The sequence below is a fragment of the Caretta caretta genome, chromosome 4 (genome assembly GCF_965140235.1).
Source record: "Caretta caretta isolate rCarCar2 chromosome 4, rCarCar1.hap1, whole genome shotgun sequence".
Taxonomy (NCBI): Eukaryota; Metazoa; Chordata; order Testudines; family Cheloniidae; genus Caretta; species Caretta caretta.
In genome coordinates, this window is record NC_134209.1 from 133,922,607 (window position 1) to 133,937,085 (window position 14,479).

General features: G+C 38.1%; 1 protein-coding gene across 2 annotated transcripts in view; it reads right to left on the reverse strand.

Moving 5' to 3' along the window:
* Positions 1-564: 564 nt before the first annotated feature.
* The window catches only part of FAM193A (family with sequence similarity 193 member A), a 103,841-nt gene continuing 89,926 nt past the window's right edge, over positions 565-14,479 (reverse strand). For both annotated transcript variants that reach the window (XM_048849037.2, XM_048849035.2), the window contains 4 exons: positions 12,912-13,142; positions 9,513-10,359; positions 3,414-3,495; positions 565-1,446 (listed from right to left, as the gene is read on the reverse strand). In XM_048849037.2, coding sequence (XP_048704994.2) covers positions 1,353-1,446; positions 3,414-3,495; positions 9,513-10,359; positions 12,912-13,142 — 1,254 coding nt within the window. In that variant the 3' untranslated portion in view covers positions 565-1,352. The remainder of the gene's footprint in view (positions 1,447-3,413; positions 3,496-9,512; positions 10,360-12,911; positions 13,143-14,479) is intronic.

The window sequence follows — 14,479 nt, forward strand, 5'->3', positions numbered from 1 at the left end:
TTCAATAAAGCAGTCCCTCGAGGATAAGGTGAGATATAATGGCTGAGCAAGAGTGGAAAGCCTGTACTGTTTCTATCTGTGCTGTGTCTCATCTACAAAGAGAAGATTTCAGTCTCTAGAGCTATCATGCCACAACCACTTTCATAAGCACTAAATTTACATAATAGTATCTTTAATCAAATCAGAACCTTGAGTTATTCCTTCAAGCTAGAAAAGGCATTGGTTACCTGTACTATTGTTATTTAACATTTGTATTGTGGTAGCATGGAAACCATACCATGTACCGTATTTTCTACAGTGGTATTAAAGCTTTATGTAGTTTCTCTCCTCACATAATATCTATTGAAAGAGAGGTATCAGAGTGCTTATCAGAGTATAATCCATGGTATGAATTCCAGCATTCGCAAGAGTACACCATACTTACAGCAGATAGTGTGCATACTGCTATTGGATGGGTTCAATACAATTGTTCACAGACATTTTGAAGAGTCTAGAGCTTACTCACCAGTCCCTTTCTGTTCCTCCACTCCCTGTCCCCAAGCAGAAATAAGCAAGACACAAGCCTTCTGCCATACTAATGTATTCCATCTTTCAAAAAGAAAGACATGATTTTAATATTACTTAACAATATGTTAAAAAAGTAGCCAGTTAGGCTTCAGTGTTAATACAATTATACTCTCTATAACAGATTTGATAGTGTGAGTATTGTTCTTTTTTAAACGTTCTCATTCTGCAAGTATTCTTACACAAGCTGGCTACAAGTCAGGAAAAAATCAAAACACAAATAGCGTAACTTGTACACTCTTTAACAGTAGATTGTGAAAGAACTGAGGAAATGCTTGTCCCATGAGAGCCTCTTTTCCATGAAACCGTGTCAGGAGAGTTCTGGAGCAGATGAAAGCGCAACTGACTAGGTCCATTCCTTTGTCAGGAGTCAGAATGACAAAACATAGCTAGATGCAGAAGTGACAGGAGCCACTGCAGATGATGCAAAATAAGATTTTGGCCTCCACCCAAGCCTAGGAAGCAGGTTTAAAGTCTCTGAGGCCAAGGCAATCAGAAGGAGTTGGAAAAAAAGCTATTGTTCCAACTCCAACAGCATACAGCTACAATCAAGTAAGTCTCACTCACAGACTACAAGCACACAAGCTAACAAATTCAGGTAGAAAGTGGCAATTTCTCAGTCTGCAAGAACTATCAGGCCAAGGGGTTCAGTGCAGATCCACACAGCACTGGGGACAAGGCAAGGCAGCACTGGCTCAAGACCAGATAAGCTCTCAGCACAGCAGGACAGATAAGTGGAGTTGTCTTTCATTGATTCCTGCAGGGTTCCCTCCCCAAACTGTGTCATTTCAATGAGCAGCAAAGGTGGTTTTTTTCAAGCTAAAATTGGACCAGTTGATGGAAAGTCTCTGCCTTGTCTGCCTGGCAGAGTCCAAGCAGAATCTGTAAACAAAACAAGCAAACGATAAAGTGAAACCGTTACACTGTTTACCAGCAAAAAGGTACAAATATTAGTTTGCATTTAAATAGCATCTTTAATCCCAGTGGACCATAAAACACTGTAAAAATCACACACAGAGGAAACACTTCACCCACCACTGAAATGTAACTACCCCTGGTGTGGAATATACCAACCATTTTAACAGTCCGCAGTAACACTAACGTTTAAGAGATATAGTGAAGACTACTGCATTCAACAAAGAATAGGAAGTACTAAGGCAAAGAAAATGTTATTATCCAAACTGGAATCTGCCTAGACACTGAGCCAACACTTTTTTTTTTTTTTTTTTTTGGTAAAAATAGAACAACCCCCCCAGGATAGACTAATTAATGAACTTAAGTTGTCAGTGCCTCTGCTTTACATATCATCTGTATTCAGGACACCATTACTCCTATACAGTGGTCCTCTCCTGACTGTAGTGAATCTGTACTTTAAAAAGCTATGTTTCAGACACAAATGAATGCCATGAGAAAGTATCCAGGAAGTGGCTGTAACTAGGACAAAGACAATAGTCCATTTGTCCGGATAAAAGTTCAAAACAAAAAAATATCTACCTAGTTTCATTGGACATATAGTTCATGAATAAGACAATGTTTCAAGAACAACTCAATAGAACAGGTAAGCACGTATTCTAACGATTGTTAACGTGTATTTGTGTCCTGTATCAAGGGCAAGCTATATTCTCTATTGAGTGTGATTGTGCAATTCTTAGCATCTGTGGTAGTTACATGTAAGCCTCAAGAGAACACACTCACAAAAAGTAGTATCTAGTTCCTCTTTGGTGTGCTAAATTGCTTTCACTAAAAGTACATCTACACTGCGATGGCTGTGATGCTGTACCACCATATTACAGAAGCTTCTTGCATTGATGGAAGGGGGTTTTCTGTTGATACCACCTCTCAGCAGTGGTAGGTAGGTCAACAGAAGACCTTTCTGTTGACCTGGTCAACCTACAGTGGGTATTAGGTCTACTTAACTACAGGGCTCAGGGCATGATGTAGCTAGGTTGACTGAAGTTTTAGGAGTAAATCAGGCCTAAGAATTAAAGTCCACAGAAGAGAGGGAACAGAGTGAGAGGGGCAAGGCAAAAGTTACCCTGCAAGTACTAAGCTTTTATTTAACCTGGAATGGAGGAGATTTAAAGGCAACTTGCTAGAGAAATTCCAAAATGTGGATAAAGTGACACTAACTACATTACAGAGGCAGTAAAAAGTACCAGTTACACAACTCCTAGTCAGCCTGTACCATTCACTGCTGTAGTACAATTCATTGCTAGAAATTGCTAAAGAGTACTGGCAAACTGTATAATAATATTTGTAACTGGATTTTCTATGAATTCCGACTGATTCAGGTAGTACTCTCCATTATATCTATGAAGGAAACCTCTGAAACAATTTTTAAAAAAAATGATAGAAAATAAAGCCCATAAAATGTGTCTTCTTGGTGTAAGTAGACAACTTGCCAGAGTTCAGAAGAAATTGTACAAAGTGTTCAGATACCATGGTGATCAACAGTTTAAAAAACTAAACAGACAGCACTGAACAGATAGCTAAGTGCATTGTGGGAAAGTTTAGTCTTCCTCCAAAGTAATAAGTAATGTCAGTGATGGAAGTAGAAGAGCAGATGACATGGATAAATGTCTGTTCCAGTATGGCAAATACATATTATTGGCTCTTGTCCGGTTCTCCATATTCTGTGCTAAGGCCACATGACTATAATTTCTACCCATAAAGCTATAGCTTTGAAGCTCATTGTGTAACCAGATTGTGTCAGCAGTGACTGGTGATTTAAGACAGTCCTAGTAAAAGCACATGCTTTTATGCAAAAAGAGTTAATTATTTTCATTTTGGTCACATATATTAAGCAACACAACAGGCGTACATGCAGGGTTGACAGCACTTTTATTTACCTTTTAAAATACTCCACTTCCCGTTCTGTCTCATCCATTTCTACGCTGTCTAGGTCAATGTCTTTGGGCAGAAACACATCATCTGCAAAATGGAAAGATACATCAAATTAGTTTCAGTTGGCTGTTTTACTCTAGAAGAAAAACAAAATTTGGACAGACTGAAGTGAGGTCTCCGAGGACTGCTTGGCCTTTGTATACCTCTTTTGACTGAAGGCTTAAAAAACTAAACAATTTATTTCCAAAAGTAAAGACAAAGGAATCAGCAGCAGATTTACTCTTCATATTGATTACAAAACATTCCACAGGACTGGCCCATGCAAGAGAGAGTTCAGTTACAGAACAGACTGGAAAACTGAAGAGCTGCTCAGCCAGCAAGGGTTACTCGGAGTGAAAAATATACAATAATTGGCTGTCCTGAACTTGTTAGCCTCATCACCCTCTGATGAATCTAAACACCTGAGAGGCAATTTTTGCAAATACCTAATTCATGTTTGCATTTAAAAAAAATTTTGGAGTTGGTTTTTTGCAGTACTGATAATACTGGCCCTGGGTCATAGTGTCTGGCCCTGTCCACAATGTAACCAGAATAATGATATAGCTATGATTGTGATCATCTGTGCTTTTACCATGATTAACATCCATACTTAAACATAGTCTGACCTCAGGACCTATTTAGGATATATAAAGAATAGTGCTGGCCCAGGATGGAATGCTTAAAAAAACCACAATTCATTACGGCTTTGTTTAGACTAGTTTTTGGTCAGGTTGTAACGCAAGTTAACGAATGTGATTTGAATGCTAATCTAAACATAAGAATGGCCATACTGGGTCAGACCAATGATCAATCTAGCTCAGTATCCTGTCTTCCAACAGTGGCTAATACCAGATGCTTCAAAGGGAATGAACAGAATACGGCAATTATCAAGTGATCCATCTCTGACATCCGATCCCAGCTTCTGGTCATCAGAGGCTTAGGGAACATGGGACTGCATCCTAACTAGCCTGTCTAATAGTCTTTGATGGACCTATCCTCCATGAACGTATCTAATTCCTTTTTTGAACCCAGTTATACTTTTGGCCTTCACATCATCCCCCAGCAATGAGTTCCACAGGTGTTGTGTGATGAAGTACTTCCTTTTGTTTGTTTTAAACCTGCTGCCTATTAATTTCAATCAGGTGACCCCTGGTTCTTGTATTATGCGAAGTGGTAAATAACACTTCCTTATCCACTTTCTCTACACCATTCATCATTTTATAGACCTCTATCATAGCCCCCTTTAGTTGTTTCTTTTCCAAGCTGAACAGTCCCAATCTTTTTAATATCTTCTCATATGGAAGCTGTTCTGTACCCTTAATTTTTTGCTGCCCTTCCCTGTATCTTTTCCATTTTTAATGTATCTTTTTTTGAGATGGGACAACCAGAACTGCACAAAGCATTCAAGGTGTTGGATTACCATGGATTTATACAGCAGTATTATGTTAGTTACCATCTTATTATCTATCCCACTCCACAATCATTTGTTCCTGGTCATGGTTCAGTTTACACTCTGCTGAAGCATGATCTGGAACGAGTGCTTATGGAACACATAGTGTAGCACTAAAACTATATTAGTTAACTCCAGTTAATCGGCAATCAATTAACTTTGGAACAACATGACCAAGAACTCCCAGTCTAAACAAAGCCCATGAGTAATTGGAGATTCATAGTGCTGAAACGGATGGCTGAATCCAGAATAAGAGCACATCAGGGTATCGCTTCTGAATACTTGTAATAATATTAAAGGATGCCTCATTTGTTCTGCACTAGTCCAGGTTCTTCAAAGAATAATTACAGAATAAAATTACTGCTTTGTAAAACAGGGCCCATGTCCGATTACTTTTTCTGAAAGTGATTTTACATTTAAAAAGGAAGTAGTACTTGATCTAAGGAGAAAAACAACAGAAATAGCTAATACGATGCAGAGGCTGCCCTCCCCTTCCTGTCCCTTCCCACCCAGGGTACAGACTAGAGCTGCACAAAATTTTTCAGATGAATACTTCACCTCCCCCACCCCTCCCAAAAACCACACTGCTGTTTTGGTCAACTGAAAACTATTTCCTGAATTTAGCCTAATTAGCGTCATGAATGTGCACGTGTGCCATTTAGCCCAGTGGTTAAGGCATATGGGAAACCCAGGTTTGAATACACAAATGGAGCAGAGACTTCAACTCAGATCTCCCAGCTGAGCATACTAACTATAGCTATTCTAGAGTGGGTTCCCCACAATCTCTCCTGCTGAAGCAGTTTCTCTTTGTATAGATATTTAAATATTCACTGGGCCTTAGAGAGAGAATAACTCTACAGCCTAATGAGTAAGATATTCAACAGGGAGAAAGGATATATGAATTCAAATTGTTCCTCTGAATCAGCCAGAGAGAAGATTCGTCAGGACAAAAACATGTTTCATTTCTTATACAACCATGCTACGGCATATGCTTTCTTAGAACATGATTTAGAGGGCATTAAAAGAATTTGGTCCAGTCTACCCTGCCAGATTTAATTGTATCTTAACCATAATTGGAGACTACTGTTGTTGACTATAAAGTTGTTTCTACAGGAATTGGGCGTATACAATGGCTTTATTTTACAATTTAATTTTGCTTTTCTAAAAAGTCTCTCTCCATGTAATCTAAGTAAATATGCTAAAAACTAACAGCAGCAGCAGCCTTTACAGTCTTCTTGTTAGCATAGATCCTTGTGCTGTACCTTCCAAGACAACTGGCCGTCAAAAGGACTGAGAAGAATGCTCTCTCATCCTCCTCCTTCTAATCCCACCTTAAAACTCTGTCGTGATGCCTACAAAATCTTGGTGTACTGTCACTGGAGGTTTTTAAGAACAGGTTAAACACACACCTGCCAGGGATGGCCGAAGCATATTTGGTCCTGCCTCAGTGCAGGGGCCTGGACTACGCAGCCTCTCGAGGTCCCCTCCAGCCCTACATTTTGATAATTCTATGATAATCAGCAGGTGCTCTGAGCTACTGAATAGTAAATCTGTAAACTGTATTTGGAACAACATGTGGTCACCAAGCAAGACAAGCAAGAGTTCACTAATTGTAATATTCCACATTCTCCCAATTCAGGCCTTAAAATGGAGATGAGATGAAATTAGGAAGGGTGAAAAGATAATTTCAACTTAAAAGGTGAATTTTAAAATGGAGATAATTGGAAGAAGGATAGGCAAGCTCCATTGTCATAGAAAGTGAATATGAAAATCAATAGACAAACTTGAGGGAAGAAGCTAGTGCTGCTTCCAGTGAGGGATCCCTTCTCATTTAACAAAGCATCATTTTATTGTAGGATAATGTAATAGTTCCTTCTTATGATGAAACCACGCAGAATGAGAGTACAGGAGAGATGCTATGTATTTACAGGGCTGTCTGGTTCACAGAAGGGTAAACTTCAAAGGCTAGAGATTTAGTTACATGTTAAATTACATGAAACTCTTCTCTACAGATGCTACTGGGTTTGGCACTCTGGAGAATCCTGGGGTACCTAAGGGCTTTCATGGTTAACTTACTCCAGTCTCTCCCTTTTTAGAGCAACTTTTGAAGCTGCTACAAAAATGTGCAAAATTAAAGTGTCCCTGTTTTAAATCTACTTTGAACAAGCCTGTGTTTGTATAAAAACTAACTGGAGAATCCCATGCATCTGAAGAAGTGGGTTTTTTACCCATGACAGCTTATGTCCAAATAAATCGGTTAGTCTTTAAGGTGCCACCAGATTTCTCATTGTTTTTGTGGGTACAGACTAACACAGCTACCCCTCTGATACTTTCCTTATTTATTATTTGTATGATCACAGCACCTAGGTGCCCTAGTCCAGGACCAGGACCCGGACCCGGACCCCACTGTGCTCAATTAGGCAGCATGAAGATTTGAATCCATGTCTCCTACCTCCCAGGGCAGAGCCTTTATCACGAGGCTACAGAGTCACAGTCACTCTGTCTTTGGCCAAATAAATACTTAAGTACACAAAGTAGAATAGCTTCAAGGGAGGAGAGACTGAGAACAGCCCACCCCAGAAGACCTTGTAGATTAATGGTTAGGATGCCTGCCTGGGAGCAGAGATATCTGAGCTGACATTCCTGCTCCAGGATGGGGATTCAAAGCTGGGTGTCCCAGGAAAGTGCCCTAACCACTGGACTAAAGCTTACAGACACACAACTTAGACCAGTGGTTAGGGCACTTGTCTTGGACATGCACAAACATTTCTGGAACCAACCAAATGTTTCCTGATTTTTCACTTGGCTGGCTGAAGCAAAAAATTCACTTATTCACCCAGCTCTATTATAGAACCTTCCACACCTTTCAGTTCCTCACCATAGAACCTTCCACACCTTTCAGTTCCTCACCAGTAGTGATCATTAATTCCCACCAAATATATCTGGAACTAGGAGGAAGAAGAGAGGTGCCATGGTCTATGATTCTCCTCTGCATATTGAGAAGGATAGTATGCACAGGAGAGTGGGAAATAAAGGAGTTAGGGTAGTGAGGCCAATGTGAAGAAAAAACAAAACCCAACAAACTACAACTAGATGTGCAGGGAAGGGTCAAGGAATGGGAAGAATTTGAGAGAGATCTGAAGTAGTTTCATTCAATCCCAGCATAAAACCACTGAAAATAAACCTGGGCTCCCCATCCAGCACTCATGACCACCATGCATTTGTTCTGTGCTCTGGTAATGAAACTTACAATAATTCAGTTTTGTAAAAGTGCTGGAACATAGCCCACACCACCCTCCAAGGTTCTCAATTCTAAATCTGCAGAATACTAAAGGGAGCTGCAGGGATGAAATACAAAATACTAAAATTAAGTGCCATTATGCCATAGAGGCTTCGTTCAAGCACTGCTATCACACAGCTATTTGGTGATTTATGGAAAATTAGTTGATATTCTCAGTCCAAGTCCAAGTAGACAAGTGTCCATATCACTAAATTCGTAGTCTCATCAAAGGCTGAATAGACACATTCTGAACTATGCTAGCACGTGGAGGTGGTATTCAGGGTAGCATGTTGGCAGGGCACTGTGGGGAAGCCTGGACTGCACCTGCTCATGATATGCCTGTTCTGAGGTGAGAAAGGGAAATTAAAGTAACCTGGTTAATCTGTGCATTTTCAGAAGTGCTAAAATCACTTTATGAAAAGAATTCTACATCTTTCCACCTTGTGTGAGAAATATAGAGACATGCCTTACTATTAATAACTTCTTAGCATGGAAAAATGCATAAAATAAATGTATGAAGCAATTTGTGCTTATCTGATGTGTGTTATTTGGATGGCAAACTTTCACATTCAATTATGTTACTTCACAGTATATTTACTCATTGTGAATGCATAGTGAAACTGTTTGTAGTGGAATAAAATGAAATACTGAATTTGCTTTGTAATCACCTTTCCTGTACAGAGAAGATGTTCTATGGAGAATGCTTTTAGTTAAAAACAATCTATATATGTATAACTCTTCACTGTCTGCAAAATCCTGTGCTCTTTGATTTACCATGTGATATGAGAGTGACGCGTTTTAGACTCTATATTCCTACTGATTCAATCCTACTATCACAATAGAGATTAATTTTAAAAACATGCTTTGAAAACTAGTTAAAGAGTTTCTCCAAAATGGGTTTTGTCATCAAAATATCGAGTAATTATATTTCAAGTCTGTCACTTCATATAGGCCTTATGAAAGAGATGCTACCTGTATCTTATTGTTTAGCTGACTCAAAGTGTATGGAAAGGATACAAAACACTACTAGTTGTAATGTTCTCTTACATGTTTTTCCATACTTATTAATATTCCATACTGGTTAGCTATTTGCATCTCTATTATTAATACTGAACATCAGATTAAACATCAATGCTAAGAGCACAGAAAAATAGCAGAACTAACTAAAAATGTCATTTTAGTGATTGACTCAACAGATGAAGGAGATCTGATTCTCCTCTCACACATGTTTAACACCAGTGAGTTACTCCCAATTTACACTGATATGGGTGATTGGAGAGCTGTCCCAAAATTTTGAAACTAATCTATATGAAAAATTCTTAGTTATGCACTTACCTATGGAATTGTTGACTTTGTCTCCCTTCTTCTTCTTGTTTTTCTTGTTCTTGCCTTTTGGCTGAGGAGATTCTGCGAGTATCAGTTTATTGTTTTGTTGCTGCTCACTTGGAGAAGGGGATTCACTCACTACAGGTGTTTTCTCTTCCTTTACGTGATTCAGCTGCTTTTTGTTATTATTACTGCTTGTTTTTTTCTCCTCTTTTTTCGGCTCTGCAAGCTGTGGGAGCTCTGCTTCTTTCACTTTGGATTCTATTTGGTTTCTGGTCTTAGATTGAATCTCTGTTGCTTTGAGGGATTCAGCAGGCTTTTTCACTTGTTCAGCACAGGGTTTGTTTATTTGCTTTAGTTTTTGTTTACTATTACCTTCTTTATGATGATGCATTATATCAAAGAGAAAAGACAGGGGCTCATGCTGTTTCACATTCATCTCTTTCTGGAAAAGCAACTTTGAGTCTCTAGTGTTTGTGGGATCAGATAGTTCACAGATCATCTCAGGAATTGGCCTCTGTTCTACATGATTTACATGCCTAGACAGTGAACTAGATGAGGTTTCTACCTTTTCTGATTGCTCAAGTATGCCATTCTGAATGTCTTCTGGTGTTTTTGGGATTGATTCCTTCACTGCCTGGCAGTCTCGAGTAAGCATTTCCATCTTCTCACAGTCTTTACTTGTTCTGTCTTTTTTCTTTTTCTTTACAGCCTGTAACTGCTGAAGTTCTTGAAGTCGTTGCAACTCCTGTTTTAGTCTTTCTTCCTCCTCCTCTTCCCGCCGTCTCTGCTCTTCAATCAACTGATGATGCTCCCTCTCTTTGGCTTCTGCTTCAAGACGAGCCTTTTCTTCTAGCTACAAAAGCAGCAGTTTATTAAATAAAGGATGACAAAGATTCAAAGAACTAGACATTTGGGAAAAGATCTTCATCTCAGTAGCTAATTCCTAAACATTCCATGTTACAAGGATGTGTTAAGGTATTTTAGAAGTCACAGTATGAAACATAAATGTACCCCTCAAGAATAGTATTAGAATGGGTAAGCAATTTAAAACGAACACACTTAGCAGCTACCTACAGATATTGTCCATGAAGCTATAGCACATTTTCCATTTACAATAACTTGTATTGTGCTCAATAGAAAGCAGGAAAAAAGCATTTTTCAGCTCATTTTTGTAACATTAAAGAGGCAATATTTAACTGAGTGCACAACTGTATATCCTTCAGAATATTATCACAAGCAAGAATAGGTCGCTGGGGTGGATAAAGGCTGGGTGTTCATATATAGTACTAATAGGTGTAAATATGATACAAGAAACATGACAGTGTTATTCCTGACCACAAACAGGCCCTTATTCTGAAAATCCAATGAATGCACCCAGATAAAGGTATTAGGCATATAACTAAAGTTGATCACACCCTTTTTTCAGTATTGTTTTTATAATATTAAAAGTCTAGTATTCTACTGAACATTTGACAAATTGATAGGAAAATATGCTCTTCATTGGAAAATTCCACAGTAGTTTAAATTTTAACAACCACCAGTAAAAATAATGTTATCCAGTAACACTATATGAGAATCACAGTCCTTTTTACTTGTACATTATGAAACAAATTAACACTAAAGTTGTAAAAAATAAAAGGACAGTCATTCATTATTAATTTTTAAAAATGGTTTACTTGATTACTAATTCACAATGGGTTTTCCCAGTTATAACTGAAAATAATCAAGGTTTTATTGTGCTAAGTTTGCTTACCCCTCTTAATTAAATTACGAGCAGTAGCTTCTTGCGCAATGCCATTTGCTAGTTGACAGCCAGATCTCGCAAAAATTTTGTGAATTTTTGGAAGCGCTTATATGTGACCCATTCCTTTTAAGAGATTAGCAAGTTTTGGGGGTGTGGGGGAGGGTTCTTAAAAAAAAAAATCCTATAAAATCTTCTGATTCTTTTCTTCTGAGTACACAGCACTGTATTTGCATAATTTGTGTTTTTAAAATGAATTAATGGACAATGTTAAAAACAAGCAGTTTAAAGAAAAACTACTTGTTAACTTTGGGACTTATGAAAAAAATAGTTTTCAGAGTAGCAGCCACGTTAGTCTGTATCTGCAAAAAGAAAAGGAGTATTTGTGGTACCTTAGAGACTAACAAAGGTATCTGAGCATAAGCTTTCGTGAACATCCGATGAAGTGAGCTGTAGCTCACGAAAGCTTATGCTCAAATAAATTTGTTAGTCTCTAAGGTGCCACAAGTATTCCTTTTCTTTTTGCGAAAAAAATAGTCTGTTTTTCATTAGTATGGCCTATGTTAAAACACAACTTTGGCTCCCCCACGAAATACCCCAAACTACAAAAATCCAAATGTGCAAAGTAAAGTATCACCTAAAACGTGGAATACTTAGGGAGCTTATAAAATTTATTTTCCAGATTTCAAACACACACAGTAACTTAAGCCTTATTTTGAACCTTTTCCTGTATATCCTGAAGTTGGTGTGTGAAGATATCAGCTCAACAAAAGACAAAAATTTAACTATTTTCCTGCATCCCCTCACAACCAAATCGTCACAATTTTTGAAGGACATAATTCCATATATTTCCTCTTTTTTTGCCAACTGACATTTGAAAGCTAGTTAAGTTCAGATGTCATACTGCAACTTGCCACTTCTCCCTGACCCAATATTTATTTAGTTGATGAATTAGTTGGGGTTGGTCCTGCTTTGAGCAGAGGGTTGGACTAGATGACCTCCTGAGGTCTCTTCCAACCCTGATATTCTATGAATATTTACCCTCCAGCCAACCAGGGAGACCATGGCTCTTCACTCAACCTGTCTTTTATTCCACTTAGACCACAGTAGAGACCAAATAACTTACAAATCTTGACTCTCCTCCACATCAGCACAGACATACTGCTCCTATGCTACATGGTTGAAGGAACATTTTAATGGAGCTGACTGATGTCCTGGTGAAGAATGCTAGATTTTGACATCCACCCATTATTACTGTGTCACTTTGGGTAACCACCCTGGAGTGCATTAAAGATCCTGAAATTCTGACACTAAGAAATACCCCCTTTGATGATGTGCAGTTCTAATATGTAATTTACTTGCCACAAAAAAAAAAAAAAAAAAAAAAAGGCTATGATATACTGGTAAATCCTCTGAGAGCAAAAAATCTCAGGTAGCTTTCAAAACAGCACCATGAATATACTCACCAGACTAAACCAGCTGTGTTATATACCTGTATGCTACAGAGTACATCAATGCCAGTTTAAAATCAGTAATGCACATTCAATCAGTAGTGTGCCATTTAAAATGATGCCTATGGAAAATTTCACACAAATACCTAGACACACAATGCCTTTATAAATTCAAGTTAGATAATTTGTGACAAATATGGGTCTGTTTCTTACCTTTCTTTGCTTATGTCTCGCTCGCTTGGCTGCCCGAGAGCTGCTTACTGGTTTGGTCTCAGAGCTGTTTATGAATTGTAGCAAGTCTTCCACTTTTCGATGGTCAACTACACTCTCTCTTTCAGAAATCTGGTCTGGTTTCTTCGGCTGCTCCTCTTTCCTCTTTGTCAAACGTAAGCGAAGTTTTTCCCTCATTTCTGCATAATTTCTACTGGTTGGTGCAGCTGGTGGCTAATGGCCATAAGAGAAAAAAAATGGCTTGAAAGTTTCACAGTGCTGCTTAGAATTTTGCAATATGAAGTTTCAGATAGTGCATAAAAAATACCGACCCCCAATGCCAGTTGTGTGCACATGCAATACGTATGCAACAGACAACAGTATCACAACAGATTTTTGGCTGTCTCATTAGCCAGAGCTGTTTATTTTCATCTTGCAGGTGGGTGGGGAGGTAGAGGGAGACCAAATGCCAGCAGAGGAGTTTCCAGTGGTAGGTCAGGACTTAGTTATGGTTGTTGACAGTTTATCAAATGTAAGTTGAAAAAGGAGTAAGTCTTTGTTGCCACTGTTTTCCATGTAAATATTTAGTGGCAGGGAAAAAAAATAAGCCACCACGACTTTCATGCAGTTGTTTGTTTGACTTTGGGCTAAAACTGTAGCCCAATCCAGTCAGCTAGGTTGGTTGTCACTTTGAATTGTCTTTACTGCTATACAATGTAGGTAGTATTGGCTGATTTTATTTTAATCCCCATAAGCACAGTTTTTACCCCAAAATGGGAAAAGCGCCAGAGACTCCATGAAGTCTACTAGGTGCTTTATTATTACAGATTTTACATGGAAGATCATTAGCTACTATGGTAATGGATGGCTGTGTAAAACCCTAAAATAGATTGCCACATTAAAAGTATCTATTTCAATTTATAAAAACTGCAATTAAACAGAACTTTTAAAATGTTTATATTTGCTGCTTATGCAAGGAGTATGCACTTAAGTCTTCAGATTCCCATTGACTTAAACAGGCTTGAGTCAAATCCTCAGCACTGAAGAAAAGCAGACAAAAGGAGAGATCCCATAGCCAATTAATAAGTATTAAAGCTTTGTTATGACTACAAAACGCCTTTTAAGTTGGTCAAGTCACTGTTTCAGTGTACTTTTCTTATTAGTGAATTATTTTTCAGAATTGTAAGTATATTTGTAATACTAAGAATTAGGAAACTTTTTTAATTTAATTTAAAAACACGGGGTTTTAAGCTTTGCTCATACTAGATACACAAATTTCCCAGTTTACATTTTATTTTCTACTCTTATATTGATCTCTCTAGCTCCATCCCTTTCTATTATTTCTCTGTTCTTAGTGTACCACAAAGGTGGCTAGAGTACAATCACCCTATTTCACAAATATAACAGAGGTTAAATAATTTGCCTAAGATCACACAGTGCTGGAAATCTAGCTGTGAAATAGTTTTATTGTCACTAGCTTATTTTTAGTGCTTCTTAGAAAAGGCTTTAGAATGCATTTTCTATCTACAAAACTCCTATCTTTGCAGTAAGCTTATTATAAGATACCGGAT